Genomic DNA, 25,869 nt, shown 5'->3' with positions numbered 1-25,869 from the left:
AGCTCCCACCCATTGTAAGCCGCCTTACCTGGAGTCCGCTGGTCAATGCTCCCCACCTCCAATACAGTAGACAGAGAACTGGTCACATAAATTTAGAAACTTTGATTAGCTCTCCTGAGCCAAGTAGTGGATTGCTAGCTCATTGGCTGAGAGTGTAGACTGGGCTTAGCTTAGACAGAGAGTTTTCAGCTCTCTGTTGGATGAAGTGGAGACGAGGAGTGGTGTACGGCACTGCTCAGGTAAGAAGCCTAATCATTCTAAATGGTTTAAATACTGCCAATGGGGATGGAGGGTGTCAGGGCATTCCTGACACTAGAACCAGTACAGATACTGTGCTTGGAATGTTTCTTTAAATACTTGTCCATTTTCAGTGTAGAATTCCATCACAATTCTAAAACCTGTGTTGACTGTTTGTATTATTTTGTAATGCATACATATAATCAAACACTGCATACCTTGATTTACCCTTGCTCCATGGAAAGCAGCCATAATTGAATCCCCTCAGAAGCACCATTTACTGAGCATAGACCATGCACATAATTAAAACCTAGTGGGTGTTTACAAATTCAATATGGGTTCCTTTAAAACCTTCCAATTACCCATGGTCTGGAGACTTCACTGATGCTTTTAACTTAAAAATGGCGACCCCCTTGAAGCAAACGTAAACACAGAGATGCACTGAGAGGAGGTATTTACTATATTATAATAATGTATGTAATTATTATAAAATAATAGATTCATCAGTTGTAATAAATGCTGTGCTGTTTACTTTCAATAATAATAAAAATGTTGATCGTTTTCCTTTAATGCCCAATGTGCTCAAAGGAAGACAAGGCTAACTAGAAATATTTATTAGTTTTTTTAATAAACTGAATTAAAATTGTATGATTTGTAGAAGCCCATGGGTATGACAAAGGATACTTAATGGGTTAGGAAAAAATAGAATAGGGAATTCATGTTTTTATAGTGGAGCTGAAAAGGAAAAGGCGGGGAACTAGCAATCTACTCTAAACCTCAGGAAACACTTAAAGACCTTAACGTGCATAGTTTAAAGGAACAAAGAGGGAATGATTGATTATTGTTTTATCTTATCGTGTATTTATTTCTTTAGTTGACGTTTTAAAACCCATTGAAGAGTGAAATTGCTGACCTTCACTAGAGACATGATCAAATACTCCACATCTGAGTTCTCTAATATGTTGTATATTTACCACTTGCTGTATCTTGAACCTTCATGAACTTCAGAAGTTCATGGTAATGGGGTTTAATAAGAAGATGTATTAAGTGGGAAATTTTGAATAGGACTATTACTTGGCATACCTCATTACTATTGGTTCTTGATGGCACTTATCCCACTTTGTTTGTTCCCCTTTCTGGGAATGCCTCTGTTGTAAGTTTCCACTATTAACTGATATGAACAGTATTTACCGAGGTTACTTTAACAGGATTTTTGAAGACACCCATTGGCTGTGGGATATCAGATCCTGGACACTCTAAAACACAGGCCTGTGTATCATCCTGTCTTCTAGGGTGGTCATTGCTTACCAGCATTGAGGACTGGAGTCAGACCTCTTTAAGTGGTTGTTACATCCTAAATACGTGTGCTTATAGGTTTATGGTATTGAACGGAACATGATTTCTCATTGGATCAAAAGGTTAAGTACAAGGATGTTAAATGAGTCCAATAAGTCAGAAGGCAGAGACGAATTCCAAGGATAGAGTCAATCACCCCTATACTTGTCAACTTCAACAACTGCCACTGTACCTCAGTCCATATACCTCTTATAAGTGATTTGTTACACGTGACTGATTGAGTGGGCTGATCCTGGTTGCCCATTGGCCTGCTTTTCTTTGATTATTAACCCCTTCTTCTCCATGCTGTTTGATCCTGGAGATGATTTACTATCTTATTTAAAACCTTAGATGTGATAGCTACCTCTAAGATACAAAGTGAAGAGCTATAATGTTAGGGAGTCAGAGTTATGCTGAAACTGAAAGATTGGACGTATAAAAGAAAACATTGTATGTCAATTTTAAATAAAGCAAAACAGATAAACTCTACTCTAATGAATAAATATATTTAACTTTTTGGTTGTGGTGTCTTTTTATTACTATCACTGTACACCAGTTTCAGTATTTATTGTACATAGGCAATTTGTTTTTAGCTAATTTTTTAATGACTAGACCACATTTTTTTGTCTCCGTCTCTTCTCAAGTTACGATACTCCAACAGCAGCAAGGCAAAGTTGCTTTTTAGAAAGAGATAAGGGTCAGTTAGGGATTTAGTGTCACTTAATTGTAGCAGATATATATTTAGCTCCACAGGCCTAAACCTAAGCTGCAATTTACACACAACATATAATAGTAGGGATTGGAGTTTTACAGGTAGCTATACAGGGAGTGCAGAATTATTAGGCAAATGAGTATTTTGACCACATCATCCACTTTATGCATGTTGTCTTACTCCAAGCTGTATAGGCTCTAAAGCCTACTACCAATTAAGCATATTAGGTGATGTGCATCTCTGTAATGAGAAGGGGTGTGGTCTAATGACATCAACACCCTATATCAGATGTGCATAATTATTAGGTAACTTCCTTTCCTTTGGCAAAATGGGTCAAAAGAAGGACTTGACAGGCTCAGAAAAGTCAAAAATAGTGAGATATCTTGCAGAGGGATGCAGCACTCTTAAAATTGCAAAGCTTCTGAAGCGTGATCATCGAACAATCAAGCGTTTCATTCAAAATAGTCAACAGGGTCGCAAGAAGCGTGTGGAGAAACCAAGGCGCAAAATAACTGCCCATGAACTGAGAAAAGTCAAGCGTGCAGCTGCCAAGATGCCACTTGCCACCTGTTTGGCCATATTTCAGAGCTGCAACATCACTGGAGTGCCCAAAAGCACAAGGTGTGCAATACTCAGAGACATGGCCAAGGTAAGAAAGGCTGAAAGACGACCACCACTGAACAAGACACACAAGTTGAAACATCAAGACTGGGCCAAGAAATATCTCAAGACTGATTTTTCTAAGGTTTTATGGACTGATGAAATGAGAGTGAGTCTTGATGGGCCAGATGGATGGGCCCGTGGCTGCATTGGTAAAGGGCAGAGAGCTCCAGTCCGACTCAGACGCCAGCAAGGTGGAGGTGGAGTACTGGTTTGGGCTGGTATCATCAAAGATGAGCTTGTGGGGCCTTTTCGGGTTGTGGATGGAGTCAAGCTCAACTCCCAGTCCTACTGCCAGTTTCTGGAAGACACCTTCTTCAAGCAGTGGTACAGGAAGAAGTCTGCATCCTTCAAGAAAAACATGATTTTCATGCAGGACAATGCTCCATCACACGCGTCCAAGTACTCCACAGCGTGGCTGGCAAGAAAGGGTATAAAAGAAGAAAATCTAATGACATGGCCTCCTTGTTCACCTGATCTGAACCCCATTGAGAACCTGTGGTCCATCATCAAATGTGAGATTTACAAGGAGGGAAAACAGTACACCTCTCTGAACAGTGTCTGGGAGGCTGTGGTTGCTGCTGCACGCAATGTTGATGGTGAACAGATCAAAACACTGACAGAATCCATGGATGGCAGGCGTTTGAGTGTCCTTGCAAAGAAAGGTGGCTATATTGGTCACTGATTTGTTTTTATGTTTTTGAATGTCAGAAATGTATATTTGTGAATGTTGAGATGTTATATTGGTTTCACTGGTAAAAATAAATAATTGAAATGGGTATATATTTGTTTTTTGTTAAGTTGCCTAATAATTATGCACAGTAATAGTCACCTGCACACACAGATATCCCCCTAAAATAGCTAGAACTAAAAACAAACTAAAAACTACTTCCAAAAATATTCAGCTTTGATATTAATGAGTTTTTGGGTTCATTGAGAACATGGTTGTTGTTCAATAATAAAATTAATCCTCAAAAATACAACTTGCCTAATAATTCTGCACTCCCTGTATATCTAGCAGATTTGATGACGGACACCTTGGGCAGTTTTGAGGTTGAAATAACATTTAAAAACACAAAACTCTTAAGTGGCTATTTACTAAAGTTCGAATGTCTCTGTGCCAAATGGGGTAAAATCATTCGGCTCTGTACGGTGCCATTTAGACTATAAAATCTAGATATTGCTCATGCTGTTTAACAGTATGCATTCAGCCACAGAACGGTCCATAATTTGGGTTCAGCGCCAGCAGCAATGTTCCTCAAATTCTGAAAATTCTCACAAAAAAGCAGTATTGCACTCAAAAGGATTTCATGGAATAAAAGTCAAGTAATGAAATTGTAACGGACCGTTTCAGCAGACAAGGGGTTAAAATCCGTTTAGGCGATATGCCCCTTTCTGAGAGACAGGCACAGCTACTGCAGAACAACAAACTCCCGAACTGGAAAAAAAAAAGGAATCCAAACTGGAACCTCACGAATAACTGCTAGCAGACGAACAAGAAAAGCATACATCAGCTTACACTCCTAGCATTCAGTCTCCAACAGCATACAGTGAATCCCCCCAAGAACAAGACAAGGCTCCGTGTTGAGGGTCAAGCAGTGGTCTCAGGTCTGGAACACCCAGCCTGCTTTTTATTACAGTTGTGCACATACAGGACACACCCAGGGGGAGGCATAAAACAACCAATCAAGTAACAGTACAACCCACACATCCCCTCCCCTCAGATAAGCAATTAACATAATTATTACATACAGTAAAAATACAGTTTCCACACATACTCGGTAACTTTAAAACCATACATCACATTCACATAAAAATACATATCCACAATCAATCCATTCAGGGGAACAACATATTAAAAAAATGGCATGAATCAGACCACGGGTTCAAAAGTTAGTAAAGTATCTTTTAAAACCCCTGTCAGCATGGCTTCCAGTTTAGACCGGTTTTACAGAGTCTTCTCTCCTGGAGACACACTGGAGAAGTAATCCAATTACCTCCGAGTACAGAGACAGACTCCATTGAGCACATGGGGAAACAAAGACAGTAAAACACTTTAAAATACATAAAGTCCCCTTTTACACATAACACACAGACATTTCACATATCCCCAGATAGCTGGGATCTGGGCGCACAAAACTACCGAATAGCGCGCAGATCCTATTCACATAGTTCAATTGCCATGGAGCTAAAGTATTTCCCATAGTCTTTCATTATATGAATAGGCTCCATGGCATAGCTATCTGGGGTATCACCGCTCACACAGGGCAAGTACCGAATGGCTCCACTGTATTTAAAGGGCCAGAATGAGTGACATGCACTCTGTTAGGGCCGAATACTGTTTTTAAAGGGCCCAATCTCCCAGGGACCATAATCACATGGCAAGAGGCTGGCAAGCAGTCCTCTCCAGGCCCAAGTGGCGAAGGGCACTTCGTCACAGAAATAAATCCAGACTTGGATTTAAAAAAAATATCTAAAATATTTGGCAGCTGGCAGCACTAGCAGGGTGGGTGGGTAAACCGTTAAAATTATATTAATTATGTTATGTCTCACGAGCCTGGCGCTTTATTAAAAAATAAATAATTAAAAACCCTATGGGGGTCAATCAGATACATTACTGCAAAGGTGTTTTTTAAACTTCCCTATGCCCCCCACCTGCCACAGGGATAGGGCCTGTGAAATAACAGGGGGACGACACAAATTCCTCCCCTCACCCCAACCCGTGGGCATCAGGTGGGTAATTTTAAATAAATAATTACTGTTTATAGATTACAGTCCAACCCCCTGTTCCTCCTGTCTCTGGATATTTAGTAAAATGAAGGGGAGTGGGGGCATCCTTATGTCCCCTATGCACCCACCCGTGGTCATTTATTATGATATTCAGAGGGAGAGATAACATGGCACCCACTCATTGGCAGCTGATGGGGGCCCTAATAATAGCCTGGGGCAAAGACCTTATGTCACCACCATGGGCATTGGATGAGGGCTCTAATTAATTAAATGGGGGTGGGTAAACATGTTTTAGTATGTATGTAGCACCGAATGCATTAATGCAAGTGCTAAGGTTTGCTCAGGCCAACCTAATTCTGACATAGAATACAGTCATTTTTATTGGATTTTATCCATCTGGATAAAATCTGGTGTTTAATGAATAACCACATTGATGAAACATGACTTGTAAAATTCAAGGTAAAAAAGCTAAACTGGAGAAATCTTCAACTTAGTCAAGATATAGCCCAAATTGTGTAATTAACTCAGCATAATCTTTGAATAATAAACTCATATCCTATTTGTTTCATTGAGTTACCATATATACTAATATGGGCAGAAAATAAACAGCTGCAAATTGTTTTAAAAAAACACTGATTTTAGAACACTCTAATATATATATATAAAGATCGCTATGTTTCTTATAACTTTAGATTCAATTTAAAAATCACCTGAAACATAGGTTTAATTTAAAGCCAAGAGCCTGACTGCAGCCTGGTCCTCTCTTACTAAAAATTGATGATGTTTTCCAATCAGATGCTTCTAACAGAGATGTATTGCACATATACGGCAAACTCTGTGATCAGCCAAACCATTGGTCACAGAGAAGCATTGGATGCACACTCAGTGTGCATACTTTGCATTCCTTTAATTCACTCCCTTGACTTTGCACTCCTTTGATTGCGTTTATTCAGAAGCCACTGCTGGCAGTCTGACAGCCACTAGAGGAGTGGGGATTGCAAAATGTGCACAGTGTAATTTCTCAAAAAGGGTGCAGGCTGCAGGAAAAGCATCTATGCCACAGATCATTTTGTTAACATATAGATTGTACCTTTCTGGTATGTTGTATATATGTTTAATTTTCTAACCTGGGGTAATTAATGTTTTAGTATAGAAATAAAGCAGAAAATAATCTCCAATGACTTATGTATCATTTATTTTTCTTTAAATAACCCTTCTGTGAAGCCTGCTTATAAGGATGTCAGCATATAAACCTGTATGTGTGTTTATAGCTTGCCAACATTCCTTTGAATTATGAGACAATTAACTCATTAATTTATAAGTGTAATACTACCCGGAATTATGTGATTTAATTTGCTACCACATGCATAGATCATTTAGTTTTACCATTACGTAAGTTTCCACAACAAACCTTTTGATAACTAGCTTCATGTAACAGTAACATTTGTGGGATCCTTTCAGAGCTGTGCATGGGGGTAGGGCTATTTATATACCCATTGTACAGCGCGGCAGAATTTGTTGGTGCTTTATAAATAATAATAATAATAGTATACTAGACAACTTTATTTAGGGGTGAATACTGTTCAGTAAATCGGAATTTGCAAATGACACCCCAAGTATACAATGACTTATGCCACCCTAGTCTGGGAAAGTGTCTGCTCTGCAGGAAATGATAAGGGTGTAGTCTGAGAATGCTACCTATGCCCCAACCTGCAAGAATAAATCGACTTCATCATTTTTTTCCAGTCAGAAAGTCACGGAAGGCTTTGCTGGAACCCCAATTAACCGCATAACAGTGTTCTCTTTGCAGATCCCAGCTGGAGTCAGGCGGAAGTACTTTCTCTAGACAGATGACAAAGCTAGATTCTAAAAACAGTCATTTATGTATCACTGCATCTCTTACCAAGATTTTATTCTTCAAGATATTCTTGATTGCATTTCCTGGTCTGGGCTGTACTGTGTGTACCTTAAGCATTCTTGAGCTCTGCTACTACTTACCTCTGCTTACCTACTTACCTCTGTTTGTAATGAGTACTCTTTTCTAATCTCAATCTGTAGTGTCTCCAATTGACATATACCTTAAAAAAACATCACTAGCACATAACTACGTGCGTGTCGGCCTTCTTTATTGTTTAAATATTAGTTTTGGCTGTGTGTATGTGTTGGACCTATGCAGGGCCGGATTTTTGGCTACACAGGCGAAGATTCATTTTGTCGCCACCCATCACCCCCCACCAAAAAGCATCTTCACCTGTTTCTTGTAATCTCCTTTTGAATTTTTTACTCCTTTAGTGTTTCATATCCACCCTTTAGTGTATTTTATCCCCCCTTTGTGTGTCTTACACCCACTTGTGTGTCTCTTACAACCCTTCCTTGTCTCTTCTGTTCCTCAGCCCCTTTGCATTTCTCTTCCTTCCCCCCAGCCCCTTTGTGTGTCTCTGTCTTTGAAAACTGTATTGCCGCCTTTTTCTGATAAAATACTGGAAGCAATTTCATAATTGTCATTTTCATATTTATAAATGAAATAGATAAATTGACTGCAATGTGGTTAGATCAAACTACTATTTATGTGCTGAATGATGTTTTAAAGAGATTATTCTATAGACTATTAGATGACAGATTGAATTTAATAAAGAAACAAAGTTTAATAAACAATCCGGGTTAATAAAGAAATGCCTAAAAAGGCATACACATACACATCCATAAAAGTCCATAAGTGAGAGAATACAAATAACATTGTATCTCTGTCATTGTCTGTACCTATGAAAAGTCCATTGTCAGTTACTTTATTTGTTGGAACTTCATGTGGTACACGAAAGAAGAAAGGACCACAGGCACTCCAAATTGAAACCGTATGCAGATTTATTAGGAAAAAATGCAACGCCAAGCAACGTTTCGACCAACAAAGGTCTTGAAAAAGACCTTTGTTGGTCGAAACGTTGCTTGGCGTTGCATTTTTTCCTAATAAATCTGCATACGGTTTCAATTTGGAGTGCCTGTGGTCCTTTCTTCTTTCGTGTATAATTCTGGGATTGCTGGTCCTGATCCGGAGCACCCTTGGCCGCTGGGATTGAGAGCGGTTCCCACCATCTACTTTGCGGAACTTCATGTGGTGTCTAAGGGAAGTTGTATTCCTGAATACACAGGCTTAACAAGTGTTTAGTCTTCCTTATCTTTCTTATTATTTTTCATTTAGCATAATTGCAATCTTGTGATAATAATTTGAAACGTTGTCAAAATCGAGCTTGCTATTGTAGCTGACTTCCTACATAACATATGACTTGATAACATGCTGCCTGGTTCTGCTGGGATTGGATCCCGGGTCTTGCTGTCTGCTGGTTCTGTACAGCATTGACTATCTAAAGAAGAAGGTGTGCTAAAGATAATTCCCAGGCTTCTCATTCACGCTATCATCAGCAGGGCACCTGCATGCTATTATATAATAATCTCAGAATATTAACTCCAGCACTGGCGTTAGTTCACATGGCAGATCATATGGGTGGGGCATTGTGATGTCACATGGGGGGGGTGGCGGCAAACTTTACTTTTGCCTATGTCGGCAAAAATCCTTGCACCGGCCCTGGCCGGGTGTCACGTGACTACCCGGCGCTCAGTCTGATCCTGCGCCTGCCGAACGTCCAGAGGTCCCCCTGCTATGTCAGGTAAAAGGGGGGACAACAATAATTGGAAGGGTTTAGGGGGGCTACTAATATGGATGGGAGGAGGGGGGAGGTAGAAAAATTATTGGAATGGGTTAGGGGAGTACTAATATGAATGGAAGGGGTAGGGTGGGTTCTAATATGCATGGAAGGGGTTAGGGGGTACTAATATGCATGGAAGGGGTTGGGGGGTACTAATATGCATGGAAGGGGTAGGGGGGTTAATATGCGTGGAAGGTGTAGGTGGGGTTCTTTTGTGCATGGAAGGGGTAGGGGTGGTTCTAATATTCATGGGAGGGGTAAGGGTGGTTCTAATATTGATGGAAGGGGTAGGTGGGGTTCTAATATAAATGGAAGGGGTAGAGACGGGTAGTAAAATGTATGGAATGCATTTCTGACAGTGTCAGTGAATGGCAGTTAGGAAATGTGGTCACCCTAAGTCAGGGGCAGTATTACACAATCTGCAAATTACTTTTTATATTTTTTTATACATATACAAAGTACAAAATGTTTGTGTCATATGTCGTGCTAAAAATTAAGCTAGGAATGTGCATATTTTTTTATTTTTTATAAATTTTAGAATAATGATACAGACATTTTATTTCTTACATTTGTGATGATTCTTTTTTCCTCTCTATTTTCAAGGGACACTATAGTCACCAGAACCACAACAGCTAAACGTAGTAGTTCTGGTGTCTATAGCATGTCTTTGCAGGCTTTTTAAAGTAAGCACTGCCATTTCATAAAAAGGCAGTATTTACATTACTGCTGAGGAATACCTCTAGTGGACACTCAGATGGCCACTAGAGGTGCTTCCTAGTCGAGACATGAATGCCGCCCTATGAAGTATCTGCGCATGTGCGGCAAAGCTGTGCATGCGCACCAGAGAACAATGACGCTTCTGAATAGAAGCGCTTTATTGCTCCCTGCTCGCACCCTCCTATTTCGTCATTTTGACGAAATAGGGGGCGCGGCATCAGGAGGGATAAACTCTATGGGATAAACAACTCCTAGTTTACGGAATAAGAATATACTCGGCGAGTAAAAATGCTAACCCCCCCAGATTTTTTTGGGTTCCTACCCCATGATAATGAAAGCCACAATCTGATAACTAGGGGTGATCCTTCATACCTGTACAAAGAGGTTACGATTACCTCTATATCTATGTAGATGGAGGGTCCACCATCATGAGTATTTCTCCCAGAATATAAAATAAGTAGAAAAGCTGTGCATACTTACAAGGCAACATTCATTCATTTGAAATATTGTTTAGCCAGTGGCCTGGGGATCTATCCTTCTTCAAATGGTGTGACCACAGATGTTAACAAAGATAGTATACTGCAGTTCTTGTAAAAAAAAATTCTCTCTGTGTTGCTAACATTCCTCACCACTGTCAGTGGACTCAAAATGCAACCAAAAACCACAACTAACTTGATTATAGCCAGAGGCATAACTAGAAACCACCTGGCCCCATTGCAAATATTGCCCTGCCTCCCCTCAGTCCCTCCACATGTCTCAGTCTCTCCATGTTTTACTGCCCCAGCTCCTACATGTGTCTCATTCCCCCTAGCCCCTCCATGTGTTTCATGCTCCCCCAGCCTATTAATGTGACTCATGCTCTCCCAGCCCCTGCATGTGTCACATTCTCCCCTCAGTTCCTCAATGTATCCCATTCAACCCCCTTCCAGCTCCTCCATGTGTCTCCTTTCCTCCCACAGTCCCTGTATGTGTCTCCTTTCTTCCCTCAGCCCTCCATGTGCCTCCTTTCCTTCCTAGTGCCTTCTCTCCCCCCAGCCCCTCTACATGTGTCATTTCCCCCTCAAAACCTCTGTTTCTTCTTTTCTCCCTCAGCGCCTACATGTATCTCAGCCCCCTCCTCTGTGTGTCTCCTCCCACCACCCTAGCCCCTCTATGTGTCTCTCCCCCATCCCCTTCATGTTATATGTAGCGTGGCTCTCTCAGTGAGCACTTCCTGTCTGTCTGCTCGGCAACGCTACATACAGAGGCCGGCAGGAGGGGGAGGACTGTGCTGTGTGTATCCCTGGCTGGTGCGGCTGTGCACCGGCCTTGAAATTATGCCGGCCGCAGGAGTTGACAGAGCAGCTCAGTTCCCTGGAGTGATGGGCCCGGTTGTATCTGTGACCCCTGCGCCCGCTATAGGTACGCCACTGACTATAGCACTGAGTGGTTTCCTTTGAGGTTTCTGCATTTCACCTAAATCAGGAGATTGTCCTTGCGGTGAGCAATGGTTCTAAAGGTGTAATGCATTCCTAAAAGGTCAATAACCTGAAACGTTTGTACTATTTTTTCTTCAATAAATGTTAGTAGCACTGTTGTGCACCTTGCATTCTTCTAGCGCTATGCTCCTTCTTTAGGTTTTTCATCAGATGGTGAAAGGAAGGAATAAAATAAATGGTACTTAAGGTTCAGTGGGATTTACTATTCCGAAGGGGAAATCCCATCCCATGAGAAGGCAGCAGAGAAAGGAGCGAGCATAGTGTAAAGTAAAGACTATAGCAGCTTTTCTTCTTGTATTTTCTGCTTGTGAATTCAGAACAGATCCAGCAGGGATCAGCTCTGTCCAAGGTCATGGAGACCATATTTCATTCAGACATATAAACTAGGAAGCTGGATCCTATTAAGACAAGAAAGCAATCCTGTGGGTTTCATGGGGAATCTTTAAGTAAACAAAAGGACTTGAAGATTGCATATAGCCTTTGCTTAACCCGTTATGGACCAAACTTCTGGAATAAAAGGGAATCATGACATGTCACACATGTCATGTGCCCTTAAGGGGTTAAAGACTTATTTAAAGGGATCCTACAGTGCCAGGAAAACAAACCCGTTTTCCTTGCACTATAGGCTCTTGGAGTGCCCCTCCCTCTGGGCCTCCCTCCCTCTGCGCTGAAAGGGTTTTACCTTAATCCAGTGCTGGATTAAAACTCCTTCAGCAATTTACCTTAATCCAGCGCCGGGCTCCCTCTGCACTGGTGACTTCTCCTCCCCCGCCGACATCAGTTCCTGAGTGGAGCCGAAAGCGCATGCGTGGCCAGAGGAGCGGGCGCATTCAAACCCAACCATAGGAAAGCATTACTCAATCTGCCAATTCAATGAGCTGAAGTGGTCCCAGTGCCTATAGTGGTTCTTTAACATATGGCAAGGAAGGTGTGTTACTTTCCTCAACTCTGTTATCTTAGTGAGAAACTCCAACGGTGTTTAAGTTGAATGGTGGAAACATATAAAGTGGCTTTTATGTATGTGATCATTTTCCTAAAATAAGACCAAGGCGGGGAGGAGTATGTACAACATGTAATGTGAGTAGAAGGCTAGTTGCTATGAGATTTCCCTAATATATCAGCTATATAATGTTTTCTGAAATACATAGAAGGAAAACAATTATAATTCCAGTGATCACAATTGGCTCCAAAAAAAACTTAAACAGTTTTAAAACCCTATATGCTTGCATATATTTCCATTTTCAGTTCTGTGCACAGATGAAATTGCTCATATGATGGCACTTACATTGGGTCTTCCCTAACACCTACCTCCATCTGTGAAGCATTAAAGGTATAGCTGTATTTCCAGGATGAAAAACGATACCATTGAAGGTTCATTAATCAGGCTGTGGATCGAAGGAAAATAAAAAGCCCACGATCTTTCTACAGATAATATCAAAATATGAATCAGGGAGTTAATGTTGTAGCACATCAACCATGTACTAAAAGATTCAGCTGTACAGCTGCTGGTGATGGAGTTACACATCTGATAGCAAAAGGCTTTAACACTCTATGTCATAGATAGTGATTGGAGCACATACACTACAAGCACCATGACCACTTCAAATCAGTGAAGTGGTCATGGTGCTTGGAGTGTCCCTTTAACATTGTGTCATAAACATACCAAATGGGCCCTGAGCTATCTCAAAAACAGCCAAAAAAAAAAGGTCATCAGGCCTGAAGTCCAAGGCCTTGGTTATTTCTGAAGGCTTTGGTTCAGATGGGCAACCTTTCTAATCTTTATGAAACTGATTATATTACATTAGACAATGAATAATGTTCAGTCCGCAGCAGAAACATGGCCTACCTCATTAGAAAAGGTAGAAAAGGAGGAGATAATGTTGTGGGTGAGTAAAACCAATAATTAGCTGTATATAATGATTGTGTGCAACTTGTACCTTCGCAGAAAAATGTTCTACCATATAGATTGGTAAATAGACAGGTAGATAGACAGACAGCTTCAAAAACAGTTGTTTACTGGATGTTTATAGCTGTCTAAAAGGTTAGTCTCCCCCCAATGGGTTTTTGTAGGAAACAGTCTTAAAGGACCACTCTAGTGCCAGGAAAACATACTCGTTTTCCTGGCACTAGAGTGCCCTGAGGGTGCCCCCACCCTCAGGGACCCTCTCCCGCCCAGCTCCGGAAAGGGGAAAAGGGGTAAAACTTACCTTTTTCCAGCGCTGGGCGGGGAGCTCTCCTCCTCCTCTCCTCCTTTCCTATGGACGCTTGCATGCTCTCACTGTGATTTTCACAGTGAGAATCACGCAAGCGCCTCTAGCGGCTGTCAATGAGACAGCCACTAGAGGATTTGGGGGAAGGCTTAACCCATTAATAAACATAGCAGTTTCTCTGAAACTGCTATGTTTATAAAAAAAAATGGGTTAACCCTAGCTGCACCTGGCACCCAGACCACTTCATTAAGCTGAAGTGGTCTGGGTGCCTAGAGTGGTCCTTTAATGTCCATACTTTGAGTATAGTTTAAATCACCAGTTGCTTTTGACCTAGTTAATCCTCCTTTCATACAGGGCCCTTACAAGTATTAAGATAAAATTCACAGGGTTATTCACTAAAGTGAGAATTCAAATTTAATTTTAAATTATAGGCAAAAATAGCTGGACTGGAAAAATTCTCCAAGTCAGTTATAGTTCAAGTTCAACTACTTTGACCTAAAATTTGAAATTCACTTTTAATTCTCACTTTAGTTAGTTAACTCTGCCAATCTGGGCCTTTACTTACTAGTCAGTAAGTTGTGATGACTAAACAACTCAATAGCTATTATTCCAAATAGGATATTTAAATCTAACTTGTTTTTCAGTCCATTATTTAGTAAATACATGTTTGTGTCAAAAAATAAAATAATTTAACTAAAAAAAGTATTTTCACTTTTAGATAATTAAAATAGTGTGCTAACTTAGTTGACAAAGCATACAGAATTTCTATTTCTAAACTGCAAAAAAGCTTTATCCAAAAAGAATTCTCAAGGCAGATAGGAGGTTAAGAAAAGCTCAACCATACTCTGAGTATCTCATTTCCAATTTGGCATGAAAACATTTTTACATATTTGTGGAGGTGGAAACAATTGCAAGAGCTATTCCAAGTCTCCAAAAGAATAAGTTTGAAAGCAGTGTTAACTATACAGTAAGTAAAAAGTAGGCAAGAGCACATCTTAACTCTGAATCCATTAGACAGACAAAAAGACAGAGACATGAATATACAGATAGATAGATAGATAGATAGATAGATAGATCTATCCTAGCTGCATCTACCCCTAACCTAACATCAAATGCAGCTAAGGTGCTTGCCTATGCCATCAATCATCTTCTCCTGTGTATATGTGTTTATATATTACTCAGTCATCTGGGGTGGCAAGACATAGCCTAACATATTACATGTGACAATACATGGCGCAATGACTTATGGGGCTGGCATAGATTTGGTTTCCAGGGCTGCTTTGTATCTCCAGTCCGGGCCCTGCCCCACACGTCACTAACCCACCTTCCTCTCCTGTAACTGCGTCATCTACAAAAACTGCTACTCACCACCAACTACTTTGTCATCTTACCATACTCCCCTTAGTTTGCACGTTAAGGGCCTTTAGCGCCCTCTTTTCCTGCATATCCAAATTGTCCTGTTGCACCTACCGTGTTTCCCCGAAAATACGCCCTACCCCGAAAATGTGCAATATAAGCCCTACCCCGAAAATAAGACCTAGGCAGGGCTGGCGCCTGCCGGCCCTTTAAATGCCTCAGCCGCCTGAGCGCTCTATAGAGAGACGGCTCAGACGGCTGCCGCACTGCCTCACCTCCCCTTCCCTGTAGCGTGGCCGAGCTCCTCTCCGGTCCGCGACCCGCCCGGACTGACAGGAAGTGCACACTGAGTGTGCACTTCCTGTCAGTCCGGCCGGGTCGCAGACCGGAGAGGAGCTCGGCCACGCTACAGGGGAGGTGAGGAGAAGATTGAAGGGGGGGAGGGAGGGAGGGGGGAGTATTACAGGGAGGGAGGGGGGAGTATTACAGGGAGGGAGGGGGGAGAGTATTACAGGGAGGGAGGGAGGGGGGATAATATTACAGGGAGGGAGGGGGGATAATATTACAGGGAGGGAGGGAGGGGGGGTAATATTACAGGGAGGGAGGGAGGAAGGGAGGGAGGGGGGAGAACATTACAGGGAGGGAGGGAGGGAGGGAGGGGGGAGAACATTACAGGGAGGGAGGGAGGGGGGATAATATTACAGGGAGGGAGGGAGGGGGGTAATATTACAGGGAGGGAGGGAGGGGGGAGAATATTACAGGGAGGGAGGAGGGAGAGTATTATAGGGATGGCAGAGGGGGGATAATATTACAGGGAGGGAGGGAGGGAGGGGGGAGAGTATTACAGGGAGGGAGGGAGGGGGGAGAATATTACAGGGAGGGAGGGTGGAGAGTATTACAGGGATGGAGGGAGGGGAGAATATTACAGGGAGGGGGAGGTGAGGGTCTCTGGGGAGTTACACAGCGCAGACACCGGCTGACAGACTGGCTCTAAGCCCTACCCTGAAAATAAGCCCTAGTGTGTTTTTTGTGATTAAAATTAATATAAGACCCGGTCTTATTTTCGGGGAAACACGGTAACTGCTTCTTACCCCACTTTTTGTACAGCACTGCAGAATTTGTTTACACTTAATAAATATTAATAATAACATTTACATCCATGCGTATTTCTTCTTAATATGCAACAAACACTGTTATTGGGTCCCCTAAATAAATCAGTGATATAATGGAAAGCTGCCATATAATCCATTTCTTCTTTATTTAATAGGTCTGCATGACTTTCTCTCATTCCCCTTACATTATTCTAATTATAGTATTCATTTAATAATTATGTATAGTGGTTTTAAAGAAAAGTAAAATAAATCATTGCTCGATACACTGCTTAAGGTTGTTTGCAAACTTAGTCTGGCAGACCATAACAACATGATATATGTCATGAAATGGGATCATGCTACAAATTTACAATACAGAGGATAAAGGATGCATTGTTTGAGGGTCTACGCTCTTACCTTTACACCTAAAGCCACAGACAGCTTTAAATAATAAAACTTTGTGAGTCTGTTGTGAAATCCAGCTCCATGTGTGTCTGTGTTCCTCTGCCAAATCGTGTAGTTACATGCAAGCTTATGCTTGTCGTCCCTGATACATTGGAAGGGTAAACGGTTAGTCAGCCATTTAGTTGAGCCTTAGGCTAAATCATAAATGTTGGCAAACAGTAAGGAACACATTGATGAGACAGTGAGACCTCTTTAAAACACCAGGACAACTTTTAAAACTTTAACTCAAACACTGCTGGAAAGTGATGCAGATACCATCAGGTAGGGCTCAAAATTTCCACTTGTCACTAGCTAGTAGTGAAAATTTAGCCCTGGTGAGTAAAAAACAAAATAACCCCTGGAGGGTATACTATGATCTGTAGTGGTGAGTAACTTTTAAAGCCTGGTTAGTAGCATCAGGGCCGGTGATATATTTTCCTCCCTAGGAAAGACAAGCTAATTGCACACCCCAAAACAAATATTGACAACTTTGTGTGTATTATTCTCCCCACAGCCCCTTTGTGTGTCTCTTTAGCCCCAAACCCCTTTGTGTGTTTCTTTAACTCCCAACCTAGTTGTGTGTCTCTTTTTCTTTTCCCCTTCCTAAACCTTTGTTTCCAGTACTGAGTACCTCTGCCAGGTCAGCTTGACTGGGGTCTCTGAGTACTGGACCAGGCTTCAGCTTTCTCCTTCCAGGCAGTTGTCATCCCCTCTGCCTTTGCCTCTTCTTTTTCTTTCCCAGGCAGGTATCAATATCTCTGCCTGCCTTGCCTCAGACTACTGCCTTTACAAAGACACTTATGGCTCTATAGCTCTTTATTAGTCCTGGGTAGCAGGGGTCATTGCAGCCAGCCACAGGTCTGAAAACTCTGTAACTGGGATCCCTGAACAAACCGCACAATGGCCAAAAGAACGAACACTAAATACTTTATTTTCACTCAGGATTAGCACTTGTAACATTACATTAAGCTTATGGTGACACACTCAATTCAATGCATATCACCAAATCATATGGGGAAACATTCAGGAATTCATTAGAACACAATAATATATTTATAAAGGGATGGGGAAGCCTGCTATTCAGGTAGTGCACATAACAGTTGCAACCAACAGGTGGAGCTACACATGACTGCTGCAAGATCTTCTCAATCAACAGATGGCTCTGTACAGGTTCCACAGCTAACTCCACCTGTTTGTAGAAAGCAACAGCAGGAGAAGAAAGCACACAAAGAATTTAACAATTAACAATAATACACAGCCTGCACCTATAGCACTGGGTGACTTAAACAAAAGAGTCATACGGTGACCTACATAGAGTGTCGGTCTTATGCTCCTGGTGATGGTGACTCCCTTCCAAGGGAAGAGTAACCAGGTACCAGACCTCCAATCAGTCCATCCACCCGGGCAGCCCACTGGACAAAGCTCCACTGTCTAGCTTAGTTGTACTGTTGGGGATGGAATTGATTGCCTCCCCCTTGAAGTTCCTCCTGCCGCTAGGAATGGAGGCTGACTTCCTCCTCTTCCTAGGTTGCAATATTGTGCTGGAGAGGTAGGCTGACTGCCTCTTCTCCCTGTGTTGTACTTTGCCGCTGGGATGGGAGGCCAGCTACCACTTCTCCCTAGTTTCACTCTGCCACTGGGGAGAGATGCTGACTACCTCTTCTCCCTGGATTGCTCTCTGCCGCTGGGGAGGGAAGCTGGCTATCTCTACCTACTCTCGCTGGGTTGCAATCTGAAAGCATCAGCAGGAAAGGAGAGTGCACAAAACATTTAACAATTAACAATAATACACACCCTGCACTTATAATGGGCACAGGTTGTGTTATAACCTAAGAGTGTTCTGGGGACCTACATAAAGTGTCTATCTTAGGCACATAAGATAATAATAGACACAGAGTGAGGGTGATGACCGTCACATATATTTCTATAAATGATGCATACAATAGTCAAAAACCCTGCACTCCATGAAAATGTGTTCTGTTTAAGAGTAAAGAAAACAAAAAGTGGAACCATATCACAAGGAGCAGTTGTTGGGCTAGACATATATACTTATATGCAATTGTTATTAAGGGTGTAGCAGAACTTGGTGAGCTTCACAAACTACAATTATTTTGATTAGAGCAGATGCATTAGCATTTCAAGTGCAGGTGTCTAATTGCACAATTCACTTGCGGGATGAAAGGGTTAAAAGGTTGCTGAAATCCTTTGGAAATTCCCTGTGAATAATTATTTAAAAATTGATTGCTGCATTTATTTTATATTCAATGTGAAAAGCTTAAAAAGAAAATACTGTAAAGATGCAGAAATATCCCAAGGGTGTTAGAAACACAATTTGCCATCTGTTTAAATAGGGGATTTCACAAAGTATGTCTCTCATGTTATGGAAATGAAGTGACGTAAGAATAATAAAACATATATTTCAAGACCTACATCAATTACATGTATTTCTTTGAGGTCACTGTAACTTCTTCTTCTTATTATTATTATTATTGTTATTATTATTATTGTTATTATTATTGACATTTATATAGCGCCAACAGATTCCGTAGCGCTTTACAATATTATGAGAGGGAGGATTTAACTATAAGTAGGACAATTACAAGAACACCTACAGGAACAATAGGTTGAAGAGGACCCTGCACAAACGAGCTTACAGTCTATAGGAGGTGGGGTGTAAAACACAATAGGACAGGAAATAGCAATCAAATGGTGGGAGTGAAGCAGAGCTGGAAGAGAGAGTAGAGTGCTGCCCTTTAGGAGAGAGCAAGTATGTAAGGTAGAGGTTACTCTAGGAGGCTATAAGCCTTTCTAAAGAGATGAGTTTTAAGGCACTTCTTAAATGACTAGGGGAGAGTCTGATGGCGGTAGGCAGGCTATTCCATAGGAAGGGAGCCGCTCGCAAGAAGTCCTGCAAGCGCGAGTTTGTGCAAGCAGCGCAGAGGAGAAGGTCACGGGCAGAGCGGAGAGACCGAGAAGGGGCATACCTATGGATCTGTGAAGAGATAATAGAGGGGCTAGAATTGTTCAGTGCTTTATAGGTATGGGTTAGCACTTTGAAGCAATCATTACAGACTGTAGCGGGGAAATACGGCTTTTGTGAAGACCAATTAGGAGAGGTTTCAATAATTACTAGAGCATGGACAAGATCATTGGTAGCATCTTGCATAAGAAAGGGGCCGATGTGAGCTATGTTTTCCACAGGATTTGGCAACATACTGGATGTCAGGCCAGAGTAAAAAATTACTCCAAGACAGCACGCTTGCAAGGATGGACTTATGTCGATACCACTAATTTGAAGGGAGAGCGAGAGAGGAAGAGCAGTATTAGGAGGATGAAAGACAAGGAGCTCAGTTTTAGAGAGATTGAGTTTCAGAAAGCGGGAGGACATCCAGTCAGAGATGGAAGAAAGGCAAGCAGTGACACGTTGCAGGACGGCAGGGGAGAGGTCCAGGGAGGAGAGATATATCTGGGTGTCATCAGCATACAGGTGGTAGTGGAATCCAAAAGAGGTAATAAGTTTGCTAAGAGAGGCAGTATAAAGAGAAACTAGAAGGAGACCAAGGACAGAGCCTTGGGGGACCCCAACCGAGACAGGACGAGGGGAGGAGGTATCATTAGAAAAGGAGATGCTGAATGAGCGTTGGGAGAGATAAGAGGAAAACAACGAGAGGACAGAGTCACAGAGACCGCGAGATTGAAGAGTGTGAAGAAGGAGAGCAGGATCAACTGTGTCAAAGGCAGCAGAGAGGTCAAGAAGAATTAGTATGGAGTAGTCGCCTTTGGATTTAGCTGCAATTAGGTCGTTAGTAACTTTGATAAGAGCAGTCTCAGTAGAGTGGAGAGGGCGGAAGCCAGATTGAAGAGGGTCAAGAAGAGAGTTGGAATTGAGGAAGTGAGAGATACGAGTAAAAACAAGTCTTTCCAGCATTGAGGAGAAAGGGAGCAGGTATATGGGACAATAGTTAGAGGGGGAGGACAGGTCAAGAGATTTTTTTTCAGGATAGGTACTAGAGTGTCATGTTTAAGGTCAGCTGGGACAACGCCAGAAGAGAGAGAGAGCAGTTGAAGATGTGTGTTAAGGAAGGTGCAAGACAAGGGGAGAGAGATCTGATACGGTGAGATGGGATAGGATCGAGTGGGCAAGTGGTGGGGCGTGAGGAACGGAGAAGCGCAGCCACCTCTTGTTCAGTAGCTGGGGAGAAAGTCTGAAGGGGAGGAAAGGCATGATCTATGTGTGGTTGAGAAAGAGAAAGGCAGGGTGGGGAGAATTTTTTCCTTAGCTAAATGTAGCATAGCAGAAATTGTTTTCACAAGGAGAATAATTATTCTCATTTATTAAGTTCGATTAAAAGCATATTGTTTTGTTTTGTAAATCAGAAGGATCATAAGTTAATATGACTATAATGCCTCACATGGTTAAACCCTAATAATAATAGCAATTTTCTGCTGTGATAATAGTTTTTCTGTAAATATAAGCATAACTATTATATTTAATGCATCTATGTGTTAGTAAGATATGAACAGAGCTGTTTTTTTAAGGAAGAAAAGATAATAAATATATAGTAACGAAATCAACTAATAGGGGTGTATAATCATTAACATACAAGGGGTATAATGAGAGTAAAACAAAGAAAAACATAACTGCTACTTTAATTCATACAGTTTATAAGACAACCAGTCTGTGAAAGTATAAAACCTTTTCCATATTTAGTAGTGATTGTGCCAACCATAAACAGACACCTATTTTATCAAACCTGTCTGGCGTGGAATCTGGCTAATTTCCTTTCAATTTGAACTGATGTAGAACGGGGTCCCACAGAGCAGTAAAATGACTTCATGTTGAATACGTGCCATGTAGACTTTCTTTATGTTGAAACGATTGTTTATCGTGTGTATACATTGAAATCTGCCAACCTAATTTTAAAACCAGATCTGGCAGGACGAGTTATAGTAAACTTGAGCCAGATGGCAGCCTTTGGTAAACAGGTTTCGGGCCTGTTACGTTGCTTTGCTGAATATGCACTATGTAAGTACGGCTTAAACCCTCAAGCATTGAATAAGCATCACATGGGCCAATGCAGAAGGGGTTTAAATTGTAAAAACTCTTTGATTTTTTTTTTTTATTTGGTCTTAAGAAAAAAAAAATATTGTATATACATTCTTTTGCAAAGCTTCCATAGCCCACAAAAATATCCAAAAAGCTTAAGAAGAAAAACTGTTATGTAAATCAAGATAAAAGATGACAGGCAGGGGCACTTAGTAGGTTTTATTCAGATTATTTTGTGATAACGTTTAAATCCAGAGCTTATATGATTTCCTCCTCTATATAAATATGCATTTAATTCTCCCGGTATGATGGTGGTAAGATCTTCAATCAGCATCTCTTAAAGGAAACTGATATTTATTTTATGGTATAAAATAAAAGTGTTCATGCATTATAGTCTCTGACCAAAGAGAAATTTGAGATGACTATTATCACATAGCAAGGATAAGCTAGGAGAGACACTGAAAAGAGGTATTTACTTAGATGTATTACATTAATAATAATAATACACACAGAGGCTGTGATATGTGTAATATTGTATTTCAAATAACAAAAAACATGACAGATTTCCAGTTTTCCTATACCTCACACCTGGACTCTAGTGATCTTTCTGTGCAGTTTTACCCATGAGTTTGGAAGATGTTCATCATAATTTTGTGTCTGATATAATATGATATGATGTCCTACCTGTTCCCATTTCTAGTTTTTAATCTGTTTTATTTTGTTTTAGGAAACAGAACAGGAAAACTCCAAAGGAAGAGGAAGGATTGCACATTGGCAAGGCAGATATTGCAGTATTAGAAACAGGAGCAGTTGTGATCTAGTGACAAACCTGTATTTGAATGGGCTTGGAACGTGTTTCTTTTGGAGAACTGCCTTTTAAAATTCCCACAATCCCTTTCCTTTCCATCTGTGTCGAGAAAAAAAAAAAACATAAGGAAACAATTTTTTTATGAAAATACAGTGAGTAATATATTAAAATAGCCAAGTGTCTTCCTTTTCAAAAATGGAAAAAATGAAGTAGTTATGTCAGATGCTAGATACATATATATATATATATATAGAAAAAAAAAGTCCCGCAACTCATCAATAATAGCATTTGGTTATTTTACAGTCAAAGAACATTAAATACCAAACATAAGTTAGGTGGATAGTTTGGTTTTCAACGAAAAGTTAAAAGATTATGAAAATATATAATACTAGTTCAAATCTTGTAGAAAGATTTTGATCTGTACAGGAGGTAACATGGAAGTGGGCATGATGCTGAACTCCAGTCTAACTTCACAGACCTCGTTAGGCGATCCTGTGTTGTCACATGGACGGTCTTGTGATTTTGTAGATTCAGAGAAGAATGGAAAAGCTGGACATGAACCCTGGATAAATAATTATGAAGCCCAAGATGAGAGTTCAGGTCTTGGTGAAAAAATGATAACCAGCGAAATCGCAAAGGAGAACAAATGTAATGAAGACTTTGAAATTGTAACTTCCAGTTGGACAGTAGTTGAAGACGATAAATCAGAGGAACCAACAAATGGGAAATTGGTAACCAATGATGGAGAAATATCAAGTTTGGCAGGGTCAACTGATGAATCTCCAAAGATATCTAATACGATTTTGGTTCAAGAAAAAATAGGAGATGACCTCAGCTTGGACCTAAAACATCTATCAAGCACCAAAGGGCAATCTTCCATTTATCAATCTAGGAAGGCATGTAAGTTCATTGTTCCCACTCAAATCTTTTCCATTACATTATATTTCTCCATACATCCATGCATTAATATCCAGTTTAGTCCAATTAAGAGGATATTTAAGGTCAACAGGTATGTATTTGACTGTGTTTGTATGTGATTGAATGTGTCTATGTATGACCAAGTTTATGTGATTGTGTTTGTAAATGTGTCTATGCATGAATGTGACTTTGTGTATATGTATATATGTATTTATTGGTGGGTTACAGTGGGTCACTGCTCGAGAACCAGGATACCCAGGTTCAAGTCCTGGTCAAGAATACATTGGTGGTACTGACATAATTCTACCAAATTTAATATATTAATCATAAAGAAGGAATTGAAAATGCATAGACAGGCTCATTTGTAACCCAGGTTGGCTAATGTGCCTCTCACTTATAACAAACAAGCTCATGTGTGATAATGTTTGTCTTTGGTCTTCTTGATGGTCAATTGCAAATTCCGTGGTTATTATGTTAGTTTATTAAAAGGTTGTATATGCACATACATATTTCATATATTTTATATGTATATTTGCATCTATATATACAAAATAAAACAATGTCTGCTGATATTAAAAATATTTCGACGGATATTTGAAGCATGTCTTTTTCTACACCTGGAGCACAGATGTAGCCTACATAGAAGCAGCTTTGAATGCTATACTGCATGCAAACTGATTTGTATTGAGATAAATAAAACTCCAACACACTTTTCTCATTAAATAGAGAAGTAAAAGAAAAAAAGATTTAAGCTCAAGGGATTCAGCTGGATTTAATGCCTATTACATAGTCAAAAAAATATATAAAAGTCATAGAAATATATCAGTACACATATCATCGGCTAAATATAGACATTCCTTGGAAGAATTAAAAATAAATAAATTTGAGACCCTTGAAAATATTGACCTTTAATACAGGGTTGACAAATTCTAGTGTTCTAGTTTTCTGAACCCACTTCTAATGCGTTAATAATAAATTGTCTACTCTTTTGCATCATGATGTACAAGAAGAAAATAAGGGTGAAGTTATGGTGGTCTAACATAAAAAAGAAATATGATCACAGATCTATCTTATCATTCCTAGTGTGGTCCTGCTGTATTATCAAGGGCATTGGAGGTTATGTCAATGAATAAACCAACCAAGGAAAAGGGTAAACATAGAACAAGTAACAGATAAAACAGGAGAATAGTAACATATAAGTAGAGTAACCTTTGCAGCTAGATATGTGTGTTCCTTGCTACTTCAATTTTAAGCCATGGCAGACACTATGCCCAGCTGTTGATACATTACATGGTTCATTCCCCTTCCATCATATGTATTATGATCACTTTGACGTCACAAGAGGGTCACATTTTGACTAATCCTGCCCTAAATGCCAACAACTGAGATTAATCTCTGTCAGTTGGCATTGTGTGGCTAATCTCCATGCAGCTCCTGTAGTTTGATCACCATTGCTAAAACACTTGAGTTCATCTCTAACTTTTTCTCTAAATATCTGCCATCATTACCAACAGATTTCTAACCTTATGGCCTACGTTTAGTAATGTATACCCCAAATGATAGTGATTGCAACCAGGGCCGGCCTTAGGGGTGTGCGAGCTGTGCGGCCGCACAGGGCGCCATGGTGCAGGGGGCGCCCTGCGGCCACATAGCTCACATGGCATGTCTGTTAGCCGCAATGCTAACAAGACATTTGCCTTGGGCGGCATTTTCCAGGGGGCGGCAAAAAAAGCCGCCCCCAAATGCCCAAGGCAAATGTCTTGTTAGCCTTGCGGCTAACAGACATGCCTGGCTGCTGGGCGGTCGGGCGGCGCTGGCGGGCGGCTGGCGAGGGAGCACTTCCTCTGAGCTGTATGCTCAGCTCCCTCGCGCGCCGCAGAGTGAGGCTGGGAGCCGGAATATGACGTCATATTCCGGCTCCCAGCCTCACTCTGCGGCGCGCGAGGGAGCTGAGCATACAGCTCAGAGGAAGTGCTCCCTCGCCAGCCGCCAGCGCCGCCCGACCGCCCAGCAGCCACTGGACCACCAGGGAGGAAGAACCCCCCCCCCCCAGCATTCCCAAAGGTAAGGAGGCTGGGGGGGGGTCTAAATAAATGTTAAAAAATGTGTTAATGTGGGTGAGTGTGTGTGTCTGTTAGTGTATGTTAGTGTGTGTCTGTTAGTGTATGTTAGTGTGTGTCTGTTAGTGTGTGTGTGTGTGTGTATGTTAGTGTGTGTGTGTGTGTATGTTAGTGTGTGTGTGTATGTTAGTGTGTGTGTGTATGTTAGTGTGTGTATGTTAGTGTGTGTATGTTAGTGTGTGTCTGTTAGTGTGTGTCTGTTAGTGTGTATGTTAGTGTGTGTCTGTGTCTGTTAGTGTGTGTCTGTTAGTGTGTGTCTGTGTCTGTTAGTGAGTGTGTGTGTGGCTGTCTGGCTGTGTGTGTGT

The 25,869-nt window shown here is 41.0% G+C and overlaps 1 protein-coding gene across 3 annotated transcripts in view; it reads left to right on the top strand.

Moving 5' to 3' along the window:
- The window catches only part of SYNPO (synaptopodin), a 91,011-nt gene that overhangs the window by 6,725 nt on the left and 58,417 nt on the right, over nt 1-25,869 (top strand). For all 3 annotated transcript variants that reach the window (XM_063447880.1, XM_063447879.1, XM_063447881.1), the window contains exon 2: nt 22,446-23,426. In XM_063447880.1, coding sequence (XP_063303950.1) covers nt 22,961-23,426 — 466 coding nt within the window. In that variant the 5' untranslated portion in view covers nt 22,446-22,960. The remainder of the gene's footprint in view (nt 1-22,445; nt 23,427-25,869) is intronic.

Source organism: Pelobates fuscus, chromosome 3 (assembly GCF_036172605.1).
Source record: "Pelobates fuscus isolate aPelFus1 chromosome 3, aPelFus1.pri, whole genome shotgun sequence".
Lineage (NCBI taxonomy): Eukaryota > Metazoa > Chordata > Amphibia > Anura > Pelobatidae > Pelobates > Pelobates fuscus.
This window is presented reverse-complemented; position numbering and strand designations above follow the sequence as displayed.